At 42.3% G+C, this 27,877-nt stretch overlaps 1 protein-coding gene across 20 annotated transcripts in view; it reads left to right on the top strand.

Moving 5' to 3' along the window:
• Positions 1 to 27,877, top strand: part of DST (dystonin) — a 613,928-nt gene that overhangs the window by 540,442 nt on the left and 45,609 nt on the right. For all 20 annotated transcript variants that reach the window (XM_056565774.1, XM_056565763.1, XM_056565758.1 and 17 more), the window contains 13 exons: positions 14,050 to 14,253; positions 14,936 to 15,167; positions 15,482 to 15,708; positions 17,065 to 17,187; positions 17,404 to 17,505; positions 18,141 to 18,242; positions 18,379 to 18,552; positions 20,578 to 20,733; positions 20,900 to 21,097; positions 21,377 to 21,505; positions 23,445 to 23,615; positions 26,294 to 26,449; positions 26,936 to 27,142. In XM_056565774.1, coding sequence (XP_056421749.1) covers positions 14,050 to 14,253; positions 14,936 to 15,167; positions 15,482 to 15,708; positions 17,065 to 17,187; positions 17,404 to 17,505; positions 18,141 to 18,242; positions 18,379 to 18,552; positions 20,578 to 20,733; positions 20,900 to 21,097; positions 21,377 to 21,505; positions 23,445 to 23,615; positions 26,294 to 26,449; positions 26,936 to 27,142 — 2,181 coding nt within the window. The remainder of the gene's footprint in view (positions 1 to 14,049; positions 14,254 to 14,935; positions 15,168 to 15,481; positions 15,709 to 17,064; positions 17,188 to 17,403; positions 17,506 to 18,140; positions 18,243 to 18,378; positions 18,553 to 20,577; positions 20,734 to 20,899; positions 21,098 to 21,376; positions 21,506 to 23,444; positions 23,616 to 26,293; positions 26,450 to 26,935; positions 27,143 to 27,877) is intronic.

Below are 27,877 nucleotides of genomic sequence, written 5' to 3'. Positions count from 1 at the left end.
CTGACACTAATATTACTTTTTTATTTGGTTTGATTTGTATAAGCTGTTATCAGACTACTATCTATAGTTGCATTTGGTTTGCAGGAAAATGGAATCAGTCATCTGACTGCTGAACAGTTAGTGGGTTGACGTTAGCAAATTACGTAAGACCTAGACTCCATTGTTTGACCTAATTGTTTCTGACAGCTTTTTCCCTGTATCTTACTTGGCAGGAGAACATTAATTTAGTTACAGATCCCCATTAGTAAATTAGCAGCAATGTTTCAACTGTATATCCTTGCATATCTAAGATAATATGTTCACTGAAAAAGGCTTAGAGCACAGCTATTGTCAGCCCTTTCTAAACATTTACCACTGATACTATGTGAACAATGCAGGGTACCTTCATAATAGAGATTTGAGGGGAGATTTTGAATACTTGGTACCACAGCTGCATTCAATTAATAGAATATCACCCTTTATAATGGTCTTTGTAATAAAGATCCCCCTTCTGTTTCTAAATGTAGCTATTATCCCATTATAATTATATATTCGTTTCCAAGAAAAGATCTCGAAGCAGGACCTGCCCGCTCAGCCAGTCACCGCAGGGGTGTTGCATCATGGCCAGTGATTGGCTTAACAGGCAGGTCCTGCTCTGAGTGCTTAGAAGCCAGCAGAGGAGACAAAGCAGGGGACCATAAGCTGGGGGAACGGGTAGGTAAGTATAGCTTTTTTTTTTCTATTTTCATATGGCCCCAGCATTAAATAATTTTTTTCTAAATCACCAGAATACCCCTTTCGGTGGAGGCGACCACTGTGATAGGCTAGACTATGTATGTATACTGAGTATGCAGCGTGTAAACATAGGGCAGATGTGAGCTGCTATCTTACATTATGCTGCTTGGTAGTATATAAATAGCAATGTTAGTTGGACTCTTGTATTATATGAAGGAAAAGGTGCAGAAACACTAACCTTTCACAACTTTCTCTTGTGTTGTGTGGCTGCTGCGCCAGGAGAGCGTCTTGTCAGGTGTGGAACAAAATACATGCACACAGGATACCCTCTAAGTACGCTCTGTTTTACTATTTGCCAACGTTCATATATATATACCATGGTTGCTTAATAGTTACAAGTCAGCAGAACACAAAAACAGGATGTGCGTGCACAACAGTTACGAATCAGCAGTTGAGAAAACGAGAAGTACGGTACGTGCCTTGCAGTTACAAAAGGCAGAATTAAGATATATCATACAAGACTACAGAATTAAGATATATATCATACAAGATTACAGAATTAAGATATATATCATACAAGATTACAGATCTGTATTATTTTATCAAGACCCTTGTATCCTTCACTGACTCTGTGGGGGAGATTTAGCAAACTGTTTAGACCAGTTTAGATGGTCTATATTTGTCTCTCCGAAAGTCTCAGTCTATTTGGTTGAGACTTTTATGAGACTTTTGCTTTAGAGCCCTTCTCTGCAGAAATAGTATAGTGTCTACAATAGAGGATAAAATGCAGTGGTCAGGAATTTATCAACTGAGACTTTTATTGGAAAGTCTAAAAAAAAAAGTCTAATCAACGGAAAATACGCCCAAATGTCAGACCTGGCGGAAATCCAATCTAACTAGTTAGTAAGGAGCTTTTTACGTTTTAAATGACATTTTAGCTTGAATCTGAAGGGTAATCTAATCTAATAATATATAAAATTCTAAAATAATTCAGTTTAATCCCAATGATCCCTAATTTTTTATTAATTTTTTGGTCATTTTTGTTATCCTTTTTTTTGTTTTGATTTTCTATATTTTAGTGCTCCAATTTCACTTTTGCAGCTGTTTCGAAGAAAGCATATGAATTTATGCCATGTGCATGGTGCAGTTTAATCTCAGGAGAATTCTGAAAACATGTGTAGTGGAAGCATGGTGCAATTTCCCATGGCATCCAATATGATTCCTTCTTACATTTTTTTAAATTTTGTTGAGACTTGCAAAAAATTAAAAAAGTTATCTTATTGGTTGCTCTGGACACTGCACCACTCCTCCTCTACAAATGTTGTCATCAATCTTCCAGTTTTCAATTCCACAACACTATGCTGCAGGATAATGACTGTGCCTAAGGCTATGTTCTCCTGACAGAATATCCACAAGGAGAATCTCTAAGCGCACATTCCGTACAGTACGTGCCCTGGCAGAATCTTCTGGCGCTTGGACCGCACAGGAATGCGCAGTCTTATAGACAGTTATGCATTCCGTGAGGCTTCCGTACAAAGAATGACCGCGTTCATTCTGTGCGGACACGGACAAAGGAATTTCCGTTCAGACGTAGCGATGAAAGTTGATCGCCATGTCCCAAACTAAAGTAAAAGCTTCCCGGCAGCTCAGTCGGGCTGATCGGGACTATCGCGATAAAATCGCGATGTCCCGATCAGCTAGGACGCGAGCAGAGACCCCCTTACTTTGCTCCGTCACGTCCGATAGGCGTTTGATTGCTCCAAGCCTGAGCTACAGGCTGAGCAATCGAGCCCCTATAACGCTGATCCATGCAAAGCTATGGCTTTGCAGGGATCAGGGTAAAAGACTAGTGTGTGCAGTGCTATAGCCCCCTATGGAAGCCATAGCACTGCAAAAAAAAGTGGAAAAAATATGTTAATAAAGGTCATTTAACCCCTTCCCTAATAAAAGTTTGAATCACCCCCCTTTTCCCATAAAAAAAAACTGTGTAAATAAAAATAAACATATGTGGTATTGCCACGTGCGTAAATGTCCAAACTATAAAAATATATCGTTAATTTAACCAAACGGTCAATGGCGTACGCGCAAAAAAAATCCAAAGTCCAAAATAGCGTATTTTTGGTCACTTTTTATATCATGAAAAAATGAATAAAAAGCGATAAAGTCCGATCAATACACAAATGGTACCGATAAAAGTTTCAGATTACGGCGCAAAAAATTAGCCCTAATACTGGCCCGTATGCAGAAAAATAAAAAAGTTATAGGGGTCAGAATATGACAATTTTTAACGTATAAATTTTCCTGCATGTAGTTATGATTTTGTCCAGAAGTACGACAAAATCAAACCTATATAAGTAGGGTATCATTTTAACCATATGGACCTACAGAATAAAGATAAGGTGTCATTTTTACCGAAAAATGCACACCGTAGAAACTGAAGCCCCCAAAAGTTACAAAATTAAACATTTTCTTAAATTTTGTCGCACAATTAATTTTTTTTCCATTTTGCCGTGGATTTTTGGGCAAAATTACTAATGTCACTGCAAAGTAGTAATATGGATTTTTAGGTGCACAATTGAAAGTGAAATTTTTAGAAGGTGATGAGGAAAAAATGAAAATGCAAAAATGAAAAAAATGCTGAGTTTAAATAATAAATAGAAAAATAATTTAAGAAAAATGTGGTTTGGAGAGGTTACATTTATGGTACAAATATCAGAACCTAAGAACGAAAGCAAGTGTAACCAAAGCAAGCAAGTGGTTTGCTTTATTGTATACTTTCTGTGTCGCAGGAAGTCCGTGATAATAAACGTGCAACTTTTGATGTTTTTCTCAGGCTCTGCGACTTTTATGAGACTTTTCTCGTCTATTTGTCTCAGGCTCTGCGACTTTTATGAGACTTTTCTCGTCTAAAGTGCTGTGTAGAATAGACAATAATGTCCATTCGCAAGATTTACTAAATGCGGTGCAATGTTTGATAAATTGCACAGACAATAGACCCATGCTCAGAGACTTTTCTCGTCTAAAGTATTGCGGAGAATAGACAATGATAGTAAATCTCCCCCTGTGTGTTTAATGAGAGAGACTGGTTAGCTCTTTACAAGCAGCTGTGTCCATCTTCTTTCTCTAGCAACTTAAAGGGGTATTCCAGGAAAAAAATATTTTTTTTACATATATATCAACGGGCTCCAGAAAGTTAAACAGATTTGTAAATTACTTCTATTAAAAAATCTTAATCCTTCCAATAATTATTAGCTGTTGGAGTTGAGTTGTTCTTTTCTGTCTAGCAACAGTGCTCTCTGCTGACATCTCTGCTTGTCTCGGGAACTGCACAGAGTAGAAGAGGTTTGCTATGGGGAATTGCTTCTACTCTGGACAGTGCCCGAGACAGGTGTCATCAGAGAGCACTTAGACAGAAAAGACAACTCAACTTCAGCAGCTCATAAGTACTGAAATGATTAAGATTTTAATAGAAGTAGTTTACAAATCTGTTTAACTTTCTGGAGCCAGTTGATATATATTTTAAAAAGTTTTTTCCTGGATAACCCCTTTAACTCTTAAAGTGCCAAGGGAGAGATTTATCAAAACCTGTCTGGAGGAACAGTTGCTGAGTTGCCCATAGCAACCAATCAGATCGCCCTATGTTCCCATCTAGTTACTTATTTACAAGCAGCTGCATTTTCATTTCTTACCTGGGCTGCATAAAACAAAGTGAAATCTTATTATGTGGCTAATAAATAAAAATCTGTAGGAAGTCCAGGCTGTTGAGCCTGTTGTGATTTTATGATTAAATAATTCATCAGGTGTGTGATTCCTGTTTTTGTAAATACAGTGGCCCTCATTTACTATTGCAAACCCGACATGTTTTGTCGGGTTGTGTGCCAGATTCTGTTGCATTGCGCCAGAAATTCTGTCTGTGCCAGATTTTGCGCCAGAATTGAAAAAACCCCGATTAACTCTCCATTTTGCTAAGAAAACCAGAAAAAGGGGCATGGCTGGTGGGGAAAGGGGTGTGGTCTCAGAAAATGGGCGTGTTCCCGACATTTTCACAAAAACCCAACATATTTACTAAGGTTTCCACATAAAATGTGGGTGATTTAAGCTGAGGAAAACCCGACGGATCAGAACATGTGTAAAAAAAGCAAAGTGTAGGGAAAGTGGAAAATGTAGGGAAACCTTAGTAAATACCGTGGAAATAAATTGTAGGGAATTAAAACCCACAAAGAAACCTACACAACACTCTTAGTAAATGAGGGTGTCACGATGCCGGCTGGCGGGTAGTGGATCCTCTGTGCCAGAGAGGGATTGGCGTGGACCGTGCTAGTGGATCGGTTCTAAGTCACTACTGGTTTTCACCAGAGCCCGCCGCAAAGCGGGATGGTCTTGCTGCGGCGGTAGTGACCAGGTCGTATCCACTAGCAACGGCTCAACCTCTCTGGCTGCTGAAGATAGGCGCGGTACAAGGGAGTAGACAGAAGCAAGGTCGGACGTAGCAGAAGGTCGGGGCAGGCAGCAAGGATCGTAGTCAGGGGCAACGGCAGGAGGTCTGGAACACAGGCTAGGAACATACAAGGAACGCTTTCACTGGCACAATGGCAACAAGATCCGGCAGGGAAGTGCAGGGGAAGTGAGGTGATATAGGGAAGTGCACAGGTGAAGACACTAATTGGAATCACTGCGCCAATCAGCGGCGCAGTGGCCCTTTAAATCGCAAAGACCCGGCGCGCGCGCGCCCTAGGGAGCGGGGCCGCGCGCGCCGGGACAGGACCGAGGGAGAGCGAGTCAGGTACGGGAGCCGGGGTGCGCATCGCGAGCGGGCGCTACCCGCATCGCGAATCGCATCCCGGCTGGAAGCAGAATCGCAGCGCCCCGGGTCAGTGGATCTGACCGGAGCGCTGCAGCGGAGAGAGTGTAGCGAGCGCTCCGGGGAGGAGCGGGGACCCGGAGCGCTCGGCGTAACAGTACCCCCCCCCTTGGGTCTCCCCCTCTTTTTAGGGCCTGAGAACCTGAGGAGCAGACTTTTATCTAGGATGTTGTCCTCAGGTTCCCAGGATCTCTCTTCAGGACCACAACCCTCCCAGTCCACTAGAAAAAAAGTTTTCCCTCTGACCTTTTTAGAGGCTAAGATCTCTTTGACAGAGAAGATGTCCGAGGAGCCGGAAACAGGAGTGGGAGGAACAGATTTGGGAGAAAAACGGTTGAGGATGAGTGGTTTAAGAAGAGAGACGTGAAAGGCATTAGGGATACGAAGAGAAGGAGGAAGAAGAAGTTTGTAAGAGACAGGATTAATTTGACACAAAATTTTGAAAGGACCAAGATAGCGTGGTCCCAACTTGTAGCTAGGGACACGGAAGCGGACATATTTAGCGGAGAGCCATACCTTGTCTCCAGGGGAAAAAACGGGAGGAGCTCTTCTTTTCTTATCCGCGAACCTCTTCATGCGTGATGAAGCCTGTAGGAGAGAATTTTGGGTCTCTCTCCATATAATGGAAAGGTCACGAGAAATTTCATCCACAGCGGGCAGACCAGAGGGCAAGGGGGTAGGGAGGGGGGGAAGAGGGTGACGGCCATACACCACGAAAAATGGGGATTTGGAGGAAGATTCAGAGACTCTGAAGTTATACGAGAATTCGGCCCATGGAAGGAGATCTGCCCAGTCATCCTGGCGGGAGGAAACAAAATGTCGCAAATAATCACCCAAGACTTGGTTAATTCTTTCTACTTGTCCATTGGACTGGGGATGATATGCAGAAGAAAAATTTAATTTAATCTTGAGTTGTTTACAGAGAGCCCTCCAGAATTTAGACACGAATTGGACGCCTCTATCCGAGACGATCTGCGTAGGCAATCCGTGAAGACGAAAAATGTGTACAAAAAATTGTTTAGCCAACTGAGGCGCTGAAGGAAGACCAGGAAGAGGGATGAAATGTGCCATTTTGGAGAATCGATCAACGACCACCCAAATAACAGTGTTGCCACGGGAAGGGGGTAAATCAGTAATAAAATCCATACCAATCAGAGACCAAGGCTGTTCGGGGACAGGCAGGGGATGAAGAAAACCAGCGGGCTTCTGGCGAGGAGTCTTATCCCGGGCACAGATAGTGCAGGCTCGCACAAAGTCCACAACATCCGTCTCCAGAGTCGGCCACCAATAGAAGCGGGAGATGAGTTGCACAGATTTCTTGATGCCCACATGACCAGCGAGATGGGAGGAGTGACCCCATTTGAGGATTCCGAGGCGTTGGCGTGGAGAAACAAAGGTCTTTCCTGGAGGAGTTTGCCTGATGGAGGCTGGAGAAGTGGAGATCAGGCAGTCAGGTGGAATGATGTGTTGCGGAGAGAGTTCAACTTCTGAGGCATCCGAGGAACGAGAGAGAGCATCGGCCCTAATGTTCTTATCGGCAGGACGAAAGTGAATCTCAAAATTAAATCGGGCAAAGAACAGAGACCACCGGGCCTGGCGAGGATTCAGCCGTTGGGCAGACTGGAGGTAGGAGAGGTTCTTGTGGTCGGTGTAAATAATAACTGGAAATCTTGATCCCTCCAGCAGATGCCTCCATTCCTCAAGTGCTAATTTAATGGCTAGAAGCTCTCGATCCCCGATGGAGTAGTTCCTCTCCGCCGGAGAGAAGGTCCTAGAAAAAAAACCACAAGTGACAGCATGCCCGGAAGAATTTTTTTGTAAAAGAACAGCTCCAGCTCCCACTGAGGAGGCATCAACCTCCAATAGGAAGGGTTTGGAAGGGTCAGGTCTGGAGAGCACGGGAGCCGAAGAAAAGGCAGACTTGAGTCGTTTAAAGGCGTCTTCCGCTTGAGGAGGCCACGACTTGGGATCGGCATTTTTTTTTGTTAAAGCCACGATAGGAGCCACAACGGTAGAAAAATGTGGAATAAATTGCCTGTAATAATTGGCGAACCCCAAAAAGCGTTGGATAGCACGGAGTCCGGAGGGGCGTGGCCAATCTAAGACGGCAGAGAGTTTGTCTGGATCCATTTGTAGTCCCTGGCCAGAGACCAAATATCCTAGAAAAGGAAGAGATTGGCATTCAAACAGACATTTCTCAATTTTGGCATAGAGTTGATTGTCACGAAGTCTCTGAAGAACCATACGGACATGCTGGCGGTGTTCTTCTAGATTGGCAGAAAAAATTAGGATATCGTCCAGATATACAACAACACAGGAGTATAGCAGATCACGAAAAATTTCATTGACAAAGTCTTGGAAGACAGCAGGGGCGTTGCACAGGCCAAAGGGCATGACCAGATACTCAAAGTGTCCATCTCTGGTGTTAAACGCCGTTTTCCACTCATCCCCCTCTCTGATGCGGATGAGGTTATAGGCGCCTCTTAAGTCCAATTTAGTAAAGATGTGGGCACCTTGGAGGCGATCAAAGAGTTCAGAGATGAGGGGTAGGGGGTAGCGGTTCTTAACCGTGATTTTATTAAGACCGCGGTAGTCAATGCAAGGACGTAGGGAGCCATCTTTTTTGGACACAAAGAAAAATCCAGCTCCGGCAGGAGAGGAGGATTTACGGATAAAGCCCTTTTTTAAATTTTCCTGGACATACTCAGACATGGCAAGAGTCTCTGGGGCAGAGAGAGGATAAATTCTGCCCCGGGGTGGAGTAGTACCCGGGAGGAGGTCGATAGGGCAATCATAAGGCCTGTGAGGAGGTAGAGTCTCAGCTTGTTTTTTGCAGAAAACATCCGCGAAGTCCATATAGGCCTTAGGGAGACCGGTTACTGAGGGAACCACAGAGTCACGGCAAGGGTTACTGGGAACCGGTCTTAGACAGTCCTTGGAACAAGAGGGCCCCCAACTCTTGATCTCCCCAGTGGACCAATCCAGGGTTGGGGAATGAAGTTGAAGCCAGGGAAGTCCAAGGAGAATTTCCGAGGTGCAATTGGGGAGGACCAAAAGTTCAATCCTCTCGTGATGAGATCCGATGCTCATTAGAAGGGGCTCCGTGCGGAAGCGTATGGTACAGTCCAATCTTTCATTGTTTACACAATTGATGTAAAGGGGTCTGGCGAGACTGGTCACTGGGATGTTGAACCTGTTGACGAGAGAGGCCAAAATAAAATTTCCTGCAGATCCAGAGTCCAAGAAGGCCACGGTAGAGAAGGAGAAGGCAGAGGCAGACATCCGCACAGGCACAGTAAGACGTGGAGAAGCAGAGTAGACATCAAGGACTGTCTCACCTTTGTGCGGAGTCAGCGTACGTCTTTCCAGGCGGGGAGGACGGATAGGACAATCCCTCAGGAAGTGTTCGGTACTAGCACAGTACAGGCAGAGGTTCTCCATGCGGCGTCGTGTCCTCTCTTGAGGTGTCAGGCGAGACCGGTCGACCTGCATAGCCTCCACGGCGGGAGGCACAGGAACAGATTGCAGGGGACCAGAGGAGAGAGGAGCCGAGGAGAAGAAACGCCTCGTGCGAACAGAGTCCATATCTTGGCGGAGCTCCTGACGCCTTTCGGAAAAACGCATGTCAATGCGAGTGGCTAGGTGAATAAGTTCATGTAGATTAGCAGGAATTTCTCGTGCGGCCAGAACATCTTTAATGTTGCTGGATAGGCCTTTTTAAAGGTCGCGCAGAGGGCCTCATTATTCCAGGACAATTCTGAAGCAAGAGTACGGAATTGTACGGCATACTCGCCAACGGAAGAATTACCCTGGACCAGGTTCAACAGGGCAGTCTCAGCAGAAGAGGCTCGGGCAGGTTCCTCAAAGACACTTCGGATTTCCGAGAAGAAGGAGTGTACAGAGGCAGTGACGGGGTCATTGCGGTCCCAGAGCGGTGTGGCCCATGACAGGGCTTTTCCGGACAGAAGGCTGACTACGAAAGCCACCTTAGACCTTTCAGTGGGAAACAGGTCCGACATCATCTCCAGATGCAGGGAACATTGGGAAAGAAAGCCACGGCAAAACTTAGAGTCCCCATCAAATTTATCCGGCAAGGATAGGCGTAGCCCAGGAGCGGCCACTCGCTGCGGAGGAGGTGCAGGAGCTGGCGGAGGAGATGACTGCTGAAGCTGTGGTAGTAACTGTTGTAGCATAACGGTCAGTTGAGACAGCTGTTGGCCTTGTTGCGCTATCTGTTGTGACTGCTGGGCGACCACCGTGGTGAGGTCAGCGACAACTGGCAGAGGAACTTCAGCGGGATCCATGGCCGGATCTACTGTCACGATGCCGGCTGGCGGGTAGTGGATCCTCTGTGCCAGAGAGGGATTGGCGTGGACCGTGCTAGTGGATCGGTTCTAAGTCACTACTGGTTTTCACCAGAGCCCGCCGCAAAGCGGGATGGTCTTGCTGCGGCGGTAGTGACCAGGTCGTATCCACTAGCAACGGCTCAACCTCTCTGGCTGCTGAAGATAGGCGCGGTACAAGGGAGTAGACAGAAGCAAGGTCGGACGTAGCAGAAGGTCGGGGCAGGCAGCAAGGATCGTAGTCAGGGGCAACGGCAGGAGGTCTGGAACACAGGCTAGGAACATACAAGGAACGCTTTCACTGGCACAATGGCAACAAGATCCGGCAGGGAAGTGCAGGGGAAGTGAGGTGATATAGGGAAGTGCACAGGTGAAGACACTAATTGGAATCACTGCGCCAATCAGCGGCGCAGTGGCCCTTTAAATCGCAAAGACCCGGCGCGCGCGCGCCCTAGGGAGCGGGGCCGCGCGCGCCGGGACAGGACCGAGGGAGAGCGAGTCAGGTACGGGAGCCGGGGTGCGCATCGCGAGCGGGCGCTACCCGCATCGCGAATCGCATCCCGGCTGGAAGCAGAATCGCAGCGCCCCGGGTCAGTGGATCTGACCGGAGCGCTGCAGCGGAGAGAGTGTAGCGAGCGCTCCGGGGAGGAGCGGGGACCCGGAGCGCTCGGCGTAACAGAGGGCCAGTATAAGAAAGAAAGAAATAGGTGAATTGATTCTCCCATTGTATTATTAAGTCCAGCACCTTGAATCCTGGCCAGATCTGAGCACAAGGCTCCTCTTTCCCGATAGCAAGATATATAGAATCAGCTTCTCCTCCTCACAGTTGATACTTCCAAGAGAAGAAGGAATAAATCACCAGATTTTGATCTTTCTCTGCTGAAATGAAAGTAAAACCTGCTTCCCTGTAAAACTGAGAAAAGTCATTGGATTTACTAATATATATTTGAGAAAAACCTTGTTTTTTTTTGTTTGATAAAAGCCTTGTTACTTTGTGTAGGAGTTGGCAACATGTGATTGTAAATTGTTCCGTTATACTCCAATTACAGTGTTCTTATTGAGATTATATTCATGGGAATATTTCAAAGCAATCTGCCAGGCTGCTAGAATAATAATCTCCAGTGTCTTCCCTGGTAAATCAGCCATGATGAGCTGGAAAGTAAATAGCATCACATTAGGGAATAGCGGTTTGTGCAGTTACCTGATACATTATTTAACATGCATCCAATCCTCAAATGTTATCTGTATCACTATGGAACAGACCAGCTTCAACCATGGTCACTTAGATTTTTTCTTTGTATACTAGTCAAGGAACTTTGAAAAAACAAGGTGCGGGGTCCGCTCGTCAGACCATAATGGACACCGCCAGGTCCTGTCTGAACCCACTGACTTTGAATGGGGTTCGTCGGGTTTCTGTCAGTGCCTGTTATTTTGCGGAGAAAAAATTGTGCTTGCAGTATTTTTTCTCAGCTCAAGCCCAGTAGTTTCAACTAAGCTCCTCTTCAATGCTGGTATGAACTAGGCCGTTAAGTACTAATAGTAATAATTTTTGATCCTTTAGGGTATATTCACACGTACAGTATTCGGCGAAGATTTGATGCGCAGATTTGATGCGCAGGATTTTTGGCTGCAGATTTCAGTGTAAACTGAATGACTGAACACAGCATGAAATCCTGCGCATCATATCTGCGCAGAATACTGTACGTATGAATAGACCCTTAAACAAAAAAATTAAAACCTATTGTTTCCTATTTATATTAGGTTTGTATGCTCTGGAACACCCTGACCTTTACAGCATATCATGTTTTCCTTTCAGGAGGCCAGCCCACAACAACTATGCTGTTTTGTCAATATGTCATCTGACTGATGATAATGTGAAGGTTATGAGATCACAGGCACTCATTTCTCTGTAGCGGTCAGCCCCAGATGACTGTTTTCAACACTCTCTTAATTGCATGTTGCATCTGCAGTTTGGGTGGAGATAAGGTTTTGTAGATACAGTACTAGTGTATACATCATTGTCCCCATCCTTCTCTTTGAAATGCTAGCTAGTGTCAGCTAAAAGCTTAGTTTTGCTTTGGAAATTCTGTAAGTAAACATTTAGTGCATCTCAGTTTTGCTTACTGAATCTATTATAAAATATATGAATGCAATTCTGAGTGTTACCATTTCCCATGAGAATACTGTGTAACACAGTCTCTGCCACTGTTAACCCTGATTGCACAGTGAACACTCTCCCATTGACAAGAGGCATGACCACACCTAATGGTCAGTTCTGTATAAGAGGGATAACAGAGGACAGCACAACGCACAGTTCTAAGAAATGATGTGTGAGAATTTAAATAGCAAATACTATAACTATGCCATACATATAGTAGTAACCGTTCAGACATGCAGGATCATTATACTGTCCTAGAAAATAAACATACAGACATGTCAAGATATGTGGAGCCAATAAATAGAATACCAAATCATGAATAGGGTTAGGAGACATTGAAGACTAAGGTACTGTCAAAGTAAATTAGCACCAAGCCTCTCTTAGCATTTGCTTTAAAGTGTACCTGTCATTAACAAAAACTTTCAATATAATGTAAATAATACCATTATATGTATGTTTGTAATATACATTGGTTACTAAATATAGGAAGTGTGGGTGGACAAGCAGGGCTCTGTACACTGAGGACAAGCAGGGCTCTGTACACTGAGGACAATCAGGGCTCTGTACACTGAGGACAAGCAGGGCTCTGTACACTGAGGACAAGCAGGGCTCTGTACACTGAGGACAAGTAGGGCTCTGTACACTGTAGACAAGCAGGGCTCTGTGCACTGTGGACAAGCAGGGCTCTGTACACTGAGGACAAGCAGGGCTCTGTACACTGAGGACAAGCAGGGCTCTGTACACTGAGGACAAGCAGGGCTCTGTACACTGTGGACAAGCAGGGCTCTGTGCAGTGAGGACAAGCAGGGCTCTGTGCAGTGAGGACAAGCAGGGCTCTGTACACTGAGGACAAGCAAGGCTCTGTGCACTGAGGGCAAGCAGGAATCTGTAAACTGAGGACAAGCAGGGCTCTGTACACTGAGGACAAGCAGGGCTCTGTGCAGTGAGGACAAGCAGGGCTCTGTACAGTGAGGACAAGCAGGGCTCTGTACAGTGAGGACAAGCAGGGCTCTGTGCACTGAGGACAAGCAGGGATCTGTGCACTGAGGACAAGCAGGGCTCTGTACACTGAGGACAAGCAGGGCTCTGTACACTGAGGACAAGCAGGGCTCTGTACACTGAGGACAAGTAGGGCTCTGTGCAGTGAGGACAAGCAGGGCTCTGTGTAGTGAGGACAAGCAGGGCTCTGTGCAGTGAGGACAAGCAGGGCTCTGTACACTGAGGACAAGCAGGGCTCTGTACACTGAGGACAAGCAGGGCTCTGTACACTGAGGACAAGCAGGGCTCTGTACACTGGGGACAAGCAGGGTTCTGTACACTGAGGACAAGCAGGGCTCTGTGCACTAAGGACAAGCAGGGCTCTGTGCAGTGAGGCTCTGTGACATGCTCCTGGCTTACACAGCCAGGAGCCTGCACAGAGCCCTGCTTTTCCTGCCCTCGTTTCCTGTATTTGGACTCCACATAGAGACACACAGGGACAGTGACAGCATTTTTTCCCCCCCAAAAAAATATACAAAGGTTTTAATCAATATACATTACAAATATACATATAATAGTATTATCTACATTATATGAAAAGTTTTTGTTAACCACAGGTACACTTTAAATCATTGCCATTCACTGTACTGCAAATATAATTTTGTATAAAGGGCTGGATTAATAATAGCTGTTGAAGACTCATCCAGATGAAGACATGTAGGAAGAGGGCCATCAGCTAGAGGTCAGGGATGATGCCCTGAAGAGATGATGTATTTTGTTCATAAATATTTAAACTTGTATTTTTTGTGAACATTCTGCTTACAGAAAGCTCCTAGAATAAATTGTAGTAATATTTATCTAGATATCCTGCATTAGACTTCTTCTTCTCTTTGTTTGGATTTCATTGCCAGCTGGATATATTAAGAGTGTATAAACCAGACATGTTGGGGAGTTTGGTCCTAAAACATTATTAACCAGTTTGTATTTTGTTATAGCAACTCCGGGAACTCATTGCTGAACACAAACCTCATATAGATAAGATGAACAAAACTGGGCCACAGCTGCTGGAACTCAGTCCTGAAGAAGGATTCTTCATCCAGGAGAAATATGTAACAGCAGATACTCTATATAGTGACATTAAGGAGGTTGTAAAGAAACGTGCAATTGCTTTGGAGGAAGCTATTTCCCAATCCTCACAGGTACAATTTTATGGAGTAGTAATATTTTTATAAAAATGGATCAAAAATGGAAGCATAGCATCACTTTTACTGGTGTGAACATGTCTTATGTATGTCAGTAAGAAGGTCATTGAACAGGCCATTGGTATTGTTCAGGAGTATCTTATATATTCCCCAATATACATGAACCATGTTCAGGGATATGGCACGCACTTTTCAAATTTCAGGGATATAATATGTATTCTTAGAGTTATACTGTAGCGTTAAGTAGACTTAGATGATTAATCTATAAAGTTCATGGAAACAGCTAAATAACTGATTACATATAAAATTAAGCAAATCTTATTTAATGATTGATTTTTTACTGGATATTTACTTGCAGCGTTGTTAGGTCATGGCTCTTATTAAGTAGGATAAATGCAGGAACTATACTTACAATACAGGCAATCTGAATAGTAGTTGCAGCTTCATTGGGAAAGTAATGTAAGTTACTGTGAAACTTTATCAATATTTTGGGAATGATATCGTGTGTCTCAGTTAGTAATTTGTATGTAAGAAGTATATGTATCTACGGCTGGCAACTGATTTATCATTACCTGGGTTAATACTGTAGATGAAATAACTTTGTTGGAAAAATATATAGGATTAATGAGCATAAATATATTTTGGCTGTATTGTATTTGCTTTGCTATTTGTCTCCTAGTTCCATGATAAGATTGACCCAACACTTGAAAGTCTACAACGAATAGCTGAGCGCCTAAGGCAGCCGCCTTCAATCTCTGCAGAGTGTGAGAAGATCAGAGAACAGATAAACGAAAATAAAAATGTTTCTGTTGAACTTGAAAAGCTTCAGCCTGTCTATGAGACACTCAAGATGAGGGGAGAGGAAATGATTGCTCGTTCACAAGGTGCTGATAAAGACTTCTCGGCCAAAGGTAATCCATTGTAGAAGACGGGAACCATCCTTATCATTTCAAAGGATGGGAGAGAGTACAGTCCTCAGTATTCTTATCATGAGCAAAGTTATGTTTTTCATGACTTTCTTTGAAACATCCTTATGAAATGTAATTTGGCAAGATAAAGCCGGGCTGTGATCTGCCTTTGGTTGTTAGAATTTATGAGTCATTAAAGCCTAATTGCACTTTTATTTTCAGCTACAGTAATGTGTAAACTATAACCAAGTCTGATTTTATTAAATGTGAATCTGATCACAGACGTAGCCATTTATAAATTGTGTTTTCTTCCCTAGCTGTCCAAGATAAGCTTGACCAAATGGTCTTTATCTGGGAGGACATCCAGGCTTTGACAGAGGAAAGGGAGGCCCAGTTGTTGGATGTGATGGAGCTGGCCGAGAAATTTTGGTGTGATCACATAGCATTATTAGCCACCATAAAAGATACCCAAGAGTTTATCCGTGAACTCGATGAACCTGGAGTTGATCCCTCTGTTGTGAAACAGCAACAAGAGGCAGCAGAGGTAAACTGACTGAGAAAATCTTAGAGAAGAACAAGACTGAAATACACTCAAACTAAGAGTCTGGTGAAATGACTGGGAATGTATTCCAAGCCAGTGATCTTTCAAGAAGGAAAAAAAAATTCCAGCTGCGACAGCTGTTTCGCGTATGCCTGCCCTTCATCAGTACGGAGGGTGCTGGCTGGCTAATGAGAAGGATATCATCTTATAACTAAAGGGATAATGTTTTTCCTGAAGGAGAAACATTACCCCGTTAGTCCCACAATAATAGGCCTCAGCCAACACCTTGCTTTGTACTGACGAGGGGCAGTCACCCCAAAACATCTGTATGCAGATAGGTATTCTTTCCTTCTGGAGAGCTCTCTTCTCTGGTATATGTTCCCAGTCAGTTCCAAGACTCTTAGTTGGAGTTAAACACTGACTTTTAAATAGAAAACCACTAGAAAAAAGTGATGTGAGAGCTGAATTACTTATCCTTTCTTCCCAGAACTCCCATTGGAGTTTAAATGACATATAAATCTCCACACATTTTCATGTTTGCCGCATCTTGAAGTGTTTTGATCAAGAATGCCAAAAACATTTGAGGCAGGGAAGTTTTGTAATTTGCACAACTCCCATTGACTTTAATGAAAGTTTCGCAAACGCTTTAGCCCTATGAGCTATGCTGTTTCCCATAATATTTCCCATAATTCCCAGAGTCCCACCGCCGACTCCCTCCCCATCCCTGGCTTTCATATACTTGTCCTGGGGTGCGTTCCTGCAGGCTCTGGTACCGGCGGCGTCCTGCGATGTCGCTGTGCACTGACAAGTGACGTCCTCAACGCGACGTCACTCATCCTTGCGCACAGCCACAGCGCAGGAGGCCGTCGGAGCCTGCAGGAGCACGCTACAGGACAGGTAAATATGAAAGCCAGGGATGGGGAGGGAAACGGGCGGCAGCGGGACTCTGGCCCTGCAGAAGCCGCTGCAGTTACCGCTTTTTCGGGGCCAGAGTTTATCGGGGTATACATGCACCTACACGCACACTCATTTTAACAAGGATATTTGGGTAAAAAAACTTTTTTAACCCAAATTTCCTTGGAAAAATGGGGGTGTGTGTTATAGACCGATGCGTGATATACCTTGATAAATACGGTTATACTTATTGTTCTTCTCTTAAAACTATACCATTTACTATTTAAACTTTAAGCGAATCCAGCAGAATCCAGACTACTGTATAAATCTATATGCATACAGGCTGTTGGTGGTCTGTGTCACAAAGGGATCACAAGCCAAACATGTAAGATGCTCTCTCCTTACATGTGACATTGTGGTTGCATTTTCTGTATGTTATTATGACCATAATTATTTATTTTCTAGGCAATTAAAGAGGAGATTGATGGGCTGCAAGAAGAGCTGGATATAGTCACAGCTTTAGGGTCAGAGCTGATATCGGCATGTGGGGAACCTGATAAACCTGTTGTGAACAAAAATATTGATGAAGTAAGTAATGCTTCTTATTTTGAAGCGTATGATTAAGATGCGGTATCAATAGGGATTGATGTAGTTATCCTGTAGCCTGTCCTACAGGAAGTATGTCCATAATACAACAAGTTGTATCCCTGACAGCACAACTAGAATCAGTAATATGTTTACTTGAATTATTTAACATTAAATCACATTTATATATATATTCTGCTTAATTGTATCTATTTCCAGCTAAACTGCACATGGGAAATGTTGAACAAAACATGGAAAGATCGTGTTGACAAACTGGATGAAGCTATGCTGGCAGCTGTGCAGTATCAGGATGGGCTGCAGGTATAGTATAGTACATTTGTACATTTGAGACTTACAAAGTATGCAAAGTAGCTATTATTACTATTATTATTATTTATTTTACATTTCAGAATTTTTTAGGTGCTAGCAAAAAAAAAAAAGGAAGGAGGAGCCTCAGCAGAGGAGATAAGAAATACACCATAGTCTAACAAACATTATATATATATATATATATATATATATATTAGCATCTTACTACCTCTCCTGTTTGTAAAGTGTATGTACTAAATTTTCTCTGCTTTCTTTTGTTCATATAAAAATGTTTTATGAGACAGTGACAGGAATTATTGTCGGTGATCCCTATATATTCCCCCACAGACTAGCCCAGATCAGCACAGGTGCTGTAGACAGCTCATTTGTGGGCTTTAAAACTAGGTGATAGTCAGTGAGGCTGTTAGGAACCACCCATGAGAGGATAAAGAGGATATTGTGAGTAACAGAAGCTCAACAAGCAGGATTTTTTTTGTGGGAAGGCTGTATTTATTTTATTACTGAAAAATGCTAGTCTGGTGTTTTAATTGTGTTGTCAGATATCAAGGGTTTATGTGTAGCAGTTATATGGATAGTAATGTATATGTTATCAGTGTGTGTCATTAAATTATGAACGTGTTATTTAGGCAATCTTTGACTGGGTGGATATTGCTATGGGAAGAATAGAAACAATGCCACCAATAGGAACCGACCTAGAAACGGTGAAACAACAGATATCTGAGCATAAGGTACTAAAAACGTACAACCTGTGTCTGTTATGATTCTGTCAATATATTTATATGATTTTTTTCTATGTGTTACTGTTCACAATGAGTTCTTTTTATCTCTGTGTCTTGTCTTATGAGCTTCATTTTTTCACTGTAGCAATTCAAGAAGGAAGCATATCAACAGCAAATAGAGTTGGAAAGGTTAAATCACCAGAAAGAGTTGCTGCAGAAGAAGGCGACAGATGAAAATGATAAGCTAGCTGTTGAAGACTCCTTCAAAGAACTGAAATATCTATGGCAGGCTTTAGAGGATAGGATTATCAACAGACAGGTGAGGTACACATGGTGTTTGTGGACAGATTATGTGATGAGCAGTCAGGAATTCTGCATGTACCAGTGATGAAGTTTGTTGGCTTAGCTTCTCATACACTGCAGAGAATATATGCTAGCATAGGTAAGATGTGGTGTACAGGTTGGGGAATCGTGTTAGTTGTGATGGGGCACTGAGGTCTAGGTTTGGTTTCACGCTGAATGTACCCTATGTAATTTATTTTCTTCATGGTATGCACAGGGACTTATAGTGTTTACCTTGTATTCTGTTATTGCACATAGCACTTTACATTGGTCATGTATGCCAATATGGAATTGCATTAAAGGGGTACTCCGCTGCCCTGCTTCGGATGCTCTGCTCCCCAGCGTTCAGAAGTTTATTGTTCCGAATGCTGCGTGCGGGCTTCCATGTTCAGGGCCACCCCTGGTGACGTCACGCCTGCCCCCTGGTGCCGTCACAAGGGGGCGGGCATGACGTCACGAGGAGCGGCCCTGAACATGGAAGCCTGCACGCAGTGTTCGGAACAATAAACCTCCGGATGCTGGGGAGCGGAGCTTCTAAAGCAGGGCAGCGGAGTACCCTTTTAAGTAGCATGGTTTTCACATGCACCGGATATGTTATTTTCCATATGGATCATACTGTGGGTCTATTAAAGGCTTTTGCCTTTTTCTATATTAGCTTACACTTTTGTGCATATCAGGGCATACAAGTTAATTGAATGTTTACACTTGTACTAACCCCTGTACCTCAGTGACCTTATCTGTTTTCTATTAAAATGTTTATATAAATTACAGTAACTCTTTAAAATGTTTGGCTTCAGAAAGCCAGTGAGGCAAAAAGGAGAAAATGTTAATGGTTTTTAAAGGTTGATTCAGAAGTGGTCATTAAATGCTGAGAATACATTTATATGGATCAGATCAATGGTGCACCAACGCATAATTTTCATATAATACACTGCTGCTCCACAAATAAAACTTAAAAACTCCTTCCTGTATTAGTAAAAAAATATGTTGCAACACATTACGTGATGTATATTTATCACTGTAGACGTATAGGCCCAGATTTATCAAAATGTGTGAGTTTAGCTGAGCTGTGATTGGTTGCTGGGGAAAATCCCTCCACTTTTTCTGTCACACAATTTGATAAATCTGGGCCCTTGTCTTCATAATAATAAGATCAAACACTCACATGTAAATAAAATGAGTCTCTCTAATCTCTATACCCATAATGGAAAGAAAAATGCCCAATACACATATCATTGATCATTTTCACTGCTCTTATTGTTTCCAAAGTTGAAAGGCATCAGTCACTTGTATTTATGTTTACTTATATTTATTTTATATTTGCTTGTTGTGCACAAGAGCATAGACAGACAATAGGCAATTGCTCGTTCCATATATACATTGTACATTATGTGACTGATGCTTTTATATTTTGGACACAATATTGGCCTAGATTTATCAAACTGTGTGAGAGAAAAAATGTAGTGATTTTCTCACAGCAGCCAATCACAGTTCAGCTTTCACTTTACCAGAGGTCTTTAGCTGAACTGTGATTCGTTGCTGTGAGAAAATCACTCCATTTTTTCTTGCACACGGTTTGATAAATCTCCCCCAATGTTTAAAGGGGTACTCCACCCATAGACATCTTATCCCCTATCCAAAGGATAGGGGATAAGATGCCTGATTGCGGGGGTCCCGCCGCTGGGGACCCCCACAATATAGCATGCGGCACCCACCTGTTTCTGCTCTGGAAGCGCTGGAGGGTCTGGGTTCCGACCACCGGAACGGAAGTCTTTGATGTCACAACTCCGCCCCCGTGTGACGTCACGCCCCGTCCCCTCAATGCAAGTCTATGGGTGGGAGCGTGACGGCGGGACCCCCGCGATCAAACATCTTATCCCCTATCCTTTGGATGATTATTTTGTAAAATGTTATTTTGGTAGTGATAACATTGCTCTGTGTGAACTGCATGCCATAAAGTATGTGGATGACTGTGTAAATGTGTACTGTATATTTTTAACAGCATAAATTGGAAGGTGCCCTGTTAACCTTAGGACCATTCCAAAACGCCCTAGATGAGTTGTTGACATGGATGAGTCACACAGAGGGATTGCTCAATGACCAAAAACCTATTGGTGGAGATCCAAAGACCATCGAAATAGACCTTGCCAAGCACCATGTAAGTACTGTGAGGTGTTTTATGATCTCATATTATTGTGTGGGATATCTATGGTGTATGTTTTTGTCTGTGGAATAATAACTATTCCAGTAAATTGAAAAACATGAAAAAAACAAAACAAAACAATGTAACTGCTGACAGAGCAACTTGTCTCTTTTAAATAAAGGTACTCCAAAATGATGTACTGGCACACAAGTCCAGTGTTGAGACAGTACAGAAGGCAGGAAATGACCTGGTAAAGTCTAGTGCCGGAGAGGAAGCCAGTAGTCTACAGAGCAGGTTAGAAGCTCTGAACCAACGCTGGCAAAATGTCCTGGATAAAACAGAAAAGAGGAGGAAACAACTGGATACTGCATTGTTTCAGGTAAATGATTTGTTCACCATTACCTTTGAGTAGTCTGCTATCTATCTAATTTATATGTAGTCTATAAGGCGTTTTCATGTTAGAAAAGGTCATTATATTTATAGATCAATAGATGTCTCTATGGTTGTGTTTGCCAAACAGTGTCCCCAAACACAAAGACCCATATATTTTACTGATGTGCGGAAATCCACATCAAATAGTAGTAGAGTTACAGTTAAGCACTGCACAACATTAATATGCTGACATTTGTTAAACACTTATCTGTGCTGTGAAATTTAGGCTCAAGGTTTCCACAATGAAATTGAAGAGATGCATCAATGGCTGTCAGACACTGAACGTCATTTACTGGCTTCCAAGCCTATTGGAGGCTTACCAGAGACAGCGAAAGAGCAGCTTGACACTCATCTGGTAAGAATCTGCAATTCAACTCAGTATTGTAGCATGCTTTTCATATAAAAACTTGCCACTGATGTGTTTATACGTTCGTGTTAAAGAAAGTCATATATAAACGTGACAAAACGATACTGAGAGTAACAGACGGCAGTTGATGCTATAAGTTGTCAAGCAATGACTTATATTGTTTAGCTTATGAATTTCAGTAAAGCACGCTCACCAAAATGATGAATTATCTGGTGAAAGAGAACACTGTGTCATTGTTTGTTCTTCCAAGGTATATTATATATTACTAATGTAATTTACCCTGGGTTTCTCAGGTTTTCAAATACTTTTTTCCTCCCTCTTAAAATAATTAAAGGGGGGATCTGCATTTAGCTAGCCCCTATAATAATAATGTTTATATAGTGATGAAAAATTCAGCAGCTATTTACAATTTTGAAGATACATATAAAGACAGTCTAGTCTCAAAGATGCCCAACACTGCTATTCAACAAACTGTAATGCATCCGCTAGGCTAATACGGCTACGAGACCCTCCCGGTGCTATCATGAAACAGTTCAAGGTAGGTTCCAAGCAAGAAATATAGAAATGATGCACTCACCAGGTCTTTAGGGAAGTCACTTGCTCTTTATTACATGGGCGATGGTCCGTTATCGCGCTTGAGCGCTTCGTCAGGCCCCAAGGGGCCTGACGAAGCGCGCAAGCGCGATAACGGACCGTCGCCCGTTCATTTTCCCCACTCCATTCCATCTGTCCGCTCTACCTGCATCAATACCATCGTTGTACATCTACATGCAATAAAGAGCAAGTGACTTCCCTAAAGACCTGGTGAGTGCATCATTTCTATATTTCTTGCTTGGAACCTACATATAAAGACAGATATCAGACATTACAATATAACACACTGAATATTTAAACTAGAGGAGTGAGGACCCTGCTCGTGAAAGCTTACAGTCTATTGTCATATTGGGCTTTTTTTAGGGTATGTAAAGCTATTTGAGCATGGTGTTTCACTCATTTTGCTAAAGAAGGAAATTGTAAGTAGTTCCCTTCTCCAGACCATGACTGTGATGAATGTCTATAGAGTGGCCATCCATTTCATGAAGTTTTTCACAAAACTCCTAATAGCAACTGATACAGAAGTTTTTTTTTGAGGCAATAAACCTTGTTTGTTATATACACCAACAAAAAGAAAACTAGTAGTGAAAAATATGTATTTTATATAACAACTGTAAGAATAACAGACGTTTAAAATGTGAAAGAATAAAAACAAGGCACTACAAGAACAACTGCAGGTAAGTGCAGCAGGCATAAATACACGGAATGCAGGGAAAAATGGACACGCCCCCTGATGAAGCACAAGTGAAACGTATGTTGGGTTTGGAGCTGGTGGGTAGGCAATGCACGATGTTATGACTTTTTTTTCACTGTTAGCTTCCTATTAATTCTGTGAATATTATCTGTCTAGCATTTATTATATATATCCTGATTTTATAAATCTTCTTTTGTTATTTATGACATATTTTTCCCTGTATTCCATGTATTTATACCTGCTGTACCTTCTCCACTTACCTGCAGTTGTTCTTGTAGTGCCTTGTTTTTATTCTTTCATATTTTAAACGTCTGTTATTCTTATATTTGTGAAATAAAATACATATTTTTCACTACTAGTTTTCTTTTTGTTGGTGTATATGTATATTTCATAAACTAGTGGTGGCCCTTCCCCCTATAGCTAGGCCCCTCTTATGTTTGTTGGTGAAATAAACCTTGTTTATTCACTACTTTGGAGTGCTGCGGGACACTTTACTTTGCTGTGTATCAGTACTGCTGCCAGTGACCCGGGCTGCCATTGGGCCCGCTTGCACCCACTACACCCCTACATCCTATGGTGTGTTGCTCCTTTCTTCAATTGGAGCTATAACATAGAATGCATGTTATGTTTGTTTTCTAGGAATTGTGTGCTGCCTTTGAAGCCAAAGAACATGTCTACAAAAGTATAATGCAGAAAAGCCAGCAAATGATGCAGAGAAGCCTGGATGAGCCAGAAACAAATATTGACCAAGATATTACCAACTTAAAGGAGAAATGGGAATCTGTAGAGACAAAAATCAGTGAGAGGAAAGTAAGTGTACATGTGGGATCAGAGGAATAAAACAATATTAGCAGCACGTGTCCCTTTCATTTTACCACTATTTGGATTAGCCACTGTCAGTATTGTGAGGATATCTTCTCACGACGGAATGTCTGCACAGAGAATCTCTGTGGGGATATTCAGCAAATTGCGGGGCGCTAGCACCGCACAAGAATTTGCTGTCTCATAGAAGACTATGCATTCCGTGCAGACTCCGCACAAACAATGAACGTGTTTATTCTTTGTGCAGACACGGAAAATGGAATTTCCATGCCGGAAACATCTGGCACAGAAAATCCACAGCGCAGCAGAATTCAACAGGAATTTCCGTGCGGACATTCCGAGCAGAATCCTGCACGGAAATTCCGACGAGCCTAGCCTGAGGGTTGTATCATTCATAGGATTTCTGCAAGTGAAAAGATGATATTGTATCCTGGTACTGGATTTTAATCAAATAAAACAGCTCTACTTGGTGAGTGCTGCAACATCTTTTAATTTATTAGAATCCTACAAAGTCATTATTGTGTATGTTATGTGCCGTGAACTGTAATTGGGTCCTGATGCCTGAGGCATATACATTATACCTTTAGCTGGGAAATAAGTCTTCTCGGCCAACCTGTCCTCTCCTTGGCAACTTATAATTCTGTACTTCCTTTTGGCCCAAAAAAATATGGTACAAAAACAAAGCACGCTTTATAAGCACAGAAACTAAGGAGACAGAGAACATGTTCTGTATTGTTTTATACATTTTATGAGGAGCATGGATATACAGACGTGCACCAAATAGTTTATATCCTTTTGTTCACTGTTATCAAGTGATTTCTGTAGCACTCCGTGAGACTTCTGCACTTGTCTACAGGTATCTTAGCCCACTCCTCATAAGATACTGTGCCATATGGATTCCTCATAAGATACTGTGCCACGTGGATTCCTCATGAGATACTGTACCACATGGATTCCTCATAAGATACTGTGCCACGTGGATTCCTTATAAGATACTGTGCCACATGGATTCCTCATAAAATACTGTGCCACATGGATTCCTCATAAGATACTGTGCCACATGGATTCCTTATAAGATACTGTGCCACGTGGATTTCTTATAAGATACTGTGCCACATGGATTCCTCATAAAATACTGTGCCACATGGATTCCTCATAAGATACTGTGCCACATGGATTCCTCATAAGATACTGTGCCACATGGATTCCTCATAAGATACTGTGCCACATGGATTCCTCATAAGATACTGTGCCACATGGATTCCTCATAAGATACTTCTCCAGCTGTCTCAGGTGTAACGGGAGCCTTCTCCAAACTGCATGATTCAGCTGCTTTCACATATGTTCAATGTTTATTATTCAGATTAGAGCAAATAGAAGGCCACTTATGTACATGCTATGCCACATATCAAGACTATCAAGGCATTCTGGAGTGAAATTTGCTGCCCATTGTCAGGAATCTTGGTATCATAGCTCATGGGTCCTCCAACAGGATACTGATCCAAAACAAACAGCTTAAAACACCTAAGAGAAAAACATTTGACTATTCTGAAGTTGCCTTCTATGATCCCTGATCTGAATCCTATTGAAAATCTGTGGAGGGAGCTGAAACCTGCAGTCTGGAGAAGACCCCTTCACACATGAGACAACTGGAGCAGGATCTTATGAGGAATGGGCCAAGATACCTGACGTTTGCAGTGACTTCCTCAAAAGGTTCTGCGACAAAATATCAGGTTCAGGAGACCATCATTTTTGTCTGGGCCACTTTCATTATTTTATTTTTTAGAATGATTCTCTTGAACCACGTTTCAACAGTAATGTCTGATTTTTATCAGGTTATTTTCAGTAAATTGTTAGTTATTACAGTTCCAAGTTATTTCAGGGAGCATTGTGGGTTTTCTGTCTTTTAACAGAAGGGTATCAACAATTTCGTCCTAATCTATAATATTTTTCTTCCAAAGGTAAAATGACTTGGAAAACATGTTTTTTTTTTTTTTGTTTGTTTTTTTATCAACTGGTATCAGAAAGTTAAACAGATTACTACTATTTAAAAATCTTAATCATTCCAGTACTTATCAGCAGTTGTATACTTTAGTCGAAGTTCTTTTCTTTTTTAATTTATTTTCTGTCTGACCACAGTGCTCTATGCTGACACCTCTGTCCATGTCAGAAACTGTCCAGAGCAGGAGAGGAAGGATCAAGGTTTTTGAATAGAAGTAATTTACAAATCTGTATATTTTTCTGGCACTAATTAATTTGAAAAAAATAAAAAAAATAAATGTTTTCCCCCGGAGTACCCCTTTAAAATTGTCCTCTTCTGATCCCTATTTTCAAAAAAAAACGCCAGAAAAATACCTATTTGGAAACCTAGCCTTATCGACGCTCCATTGCTCCAGACTACAGTGGCTTCCTGCAGCATTGGAGCGCCGATTTGGCGAGGAGGCAGGCAAGGGTCCTCCCACCATCCTCTCAGCTTATCGGGACCCTGCTTTTTCACATGCCATCAACTTTGGCTCGAAAACTTTTTAAAAAAAGGGGGGGGGGGGACGCAGCCTTAGTGTTAGCATGTGCTTTCAATTTTGTATTATTACCGTTAAGTATTGTGTTGTTTCCTTATCACTAAAATGCTTACAGTAAAAGCATTCTTGTTTTGTGTTTATCTTTAGGTAAAATTAGAAGAGGCTCTCAGTTTGGCCACAGTTTTCCATAATTCTCTTCAAGAGTTTATAAATTGGTTAACTCAAGCTGAACAGACCCTCACTATGGCTTCTCCACCAAGCCTTATCTTGGACACAGTATTATTTCAAATTGATGAACATAAGGTATGTAGCATATTGTTTTGAAATACAGAATTACATCTCAAACATACACCAGCCAAACCTGGCTTACAAAACTGACAGCATTTTTAAAAAGTCCCTATTTCTTGCGCAACAGGTGAAAAAGTTGCAGAGGAGGAACCATGCAAAGCGGTATTCTGAATTGTTATTTAAAAAAATGTGCACTAGACCATTATTTATCACATGACATTTAACCATTTAATACACTTGGCGCACATACACATTACCACCACACAAATTACAGGTGTCCAAAAATTGTTCACCTACACTACCTTAGATACATTTCCCCCAAAGTTTTTTGTAGTCTATGAAAGTTATTTCTTTTTCTGCCTTGTAAAATAATCAAACTGAGTGTTTGATCGTAGAATGTTTTCTACTGGAATCTATAAAAGTGGAAGTATATAGTAAATTATATTTAAGTAAAAGGATGGGAAAATAATTGTATAAATATGCCTCTCTGTTCTATTGTAGGTATTTGTTACTGAAGTAAACTCCCATAGAGACCAGATCATGGAGCTGGATAAAACGGGCACCCATTTAAAATATTTCAGCCAAAAACAAGATGTAGTATTGATTAAAAATTTACTGATCAGCGTGCAAAGCCGATGGGAGAATGTGGTACAGCGTTCACTTGAAAGAGGCCGTGCTTTAGATGATGCTCGTAAACGGTCAAAACAGGTAAAGAGCATATACATATGTATACATATATATTATATATGTATATATATTTATATATTCTGCTCAAAAAAATTAAGGGAACACTTAAACAACACAATGTAACTCCAAGTCAATCACACTTCTGTGAAATCACACTGTCCACTCAGGAAGCAACACTGATTGACAATCAATTTCACATGATGTTATGCAAATGGAACAGACAACAGGTGGAGATTTTAGGCAATTAACAAGACACCACCAATAAAGGAGTTGTTCTGCAGGTGGTGACCACAGACCACTTCTCAGTTCCCATGCTTCCTGGCTGATGTTTTGGTCACTTTTGAATCCTGGCGGTGCTTTCACTCTAGTGGTAGCATGAAACTGAGTCTACAACCCATACAAGTGGCTCAGGTAGCGTAGCTCATGCAGGATGGCAAATCAATGCGAGCTGTGGCTAGAAGGTTTGCTATGTCTGTCAGCGTAATGTCCAGAGCATAGAGATGCTACCAGGAGACAGGCCAGTACATGAGGAGGCCGTAGGAGGGAAATAACCCAGCAGCAGGACTGCTACCTCTGCCTTTGTGCAAGGAGGAGCAGGAGGAGCCCTGCAAAATGACCTCCAGCAGGCCACAAATGTGCATGTGTCCACTCAAAAGGTCAGAAACAGACTCCATGAGGGTGGTATGAGGGCCCGACATCCACAGGTTGGGGTTGTGCTTACAGCCCAACACTGTGCATGACGTTTGGCATTTGCCA

The sequence above is a fragment of the Hyla sarda genome, chromosome 3 (genome assembly GCF_029499605.1).
Source record: "Hyla sarda isolate aHylSar1 chromosome 3, aHylSar1.hap1, whole genome shotgun sequence".
NCBI lineage: Eukaryota > Metazoa > Chordata > Amphibia > Anura > Hylidae > Hyla > Hyla sarda.
This window is presented reverse-complemented; position numbering and strand designations above follow the sequence as displayed.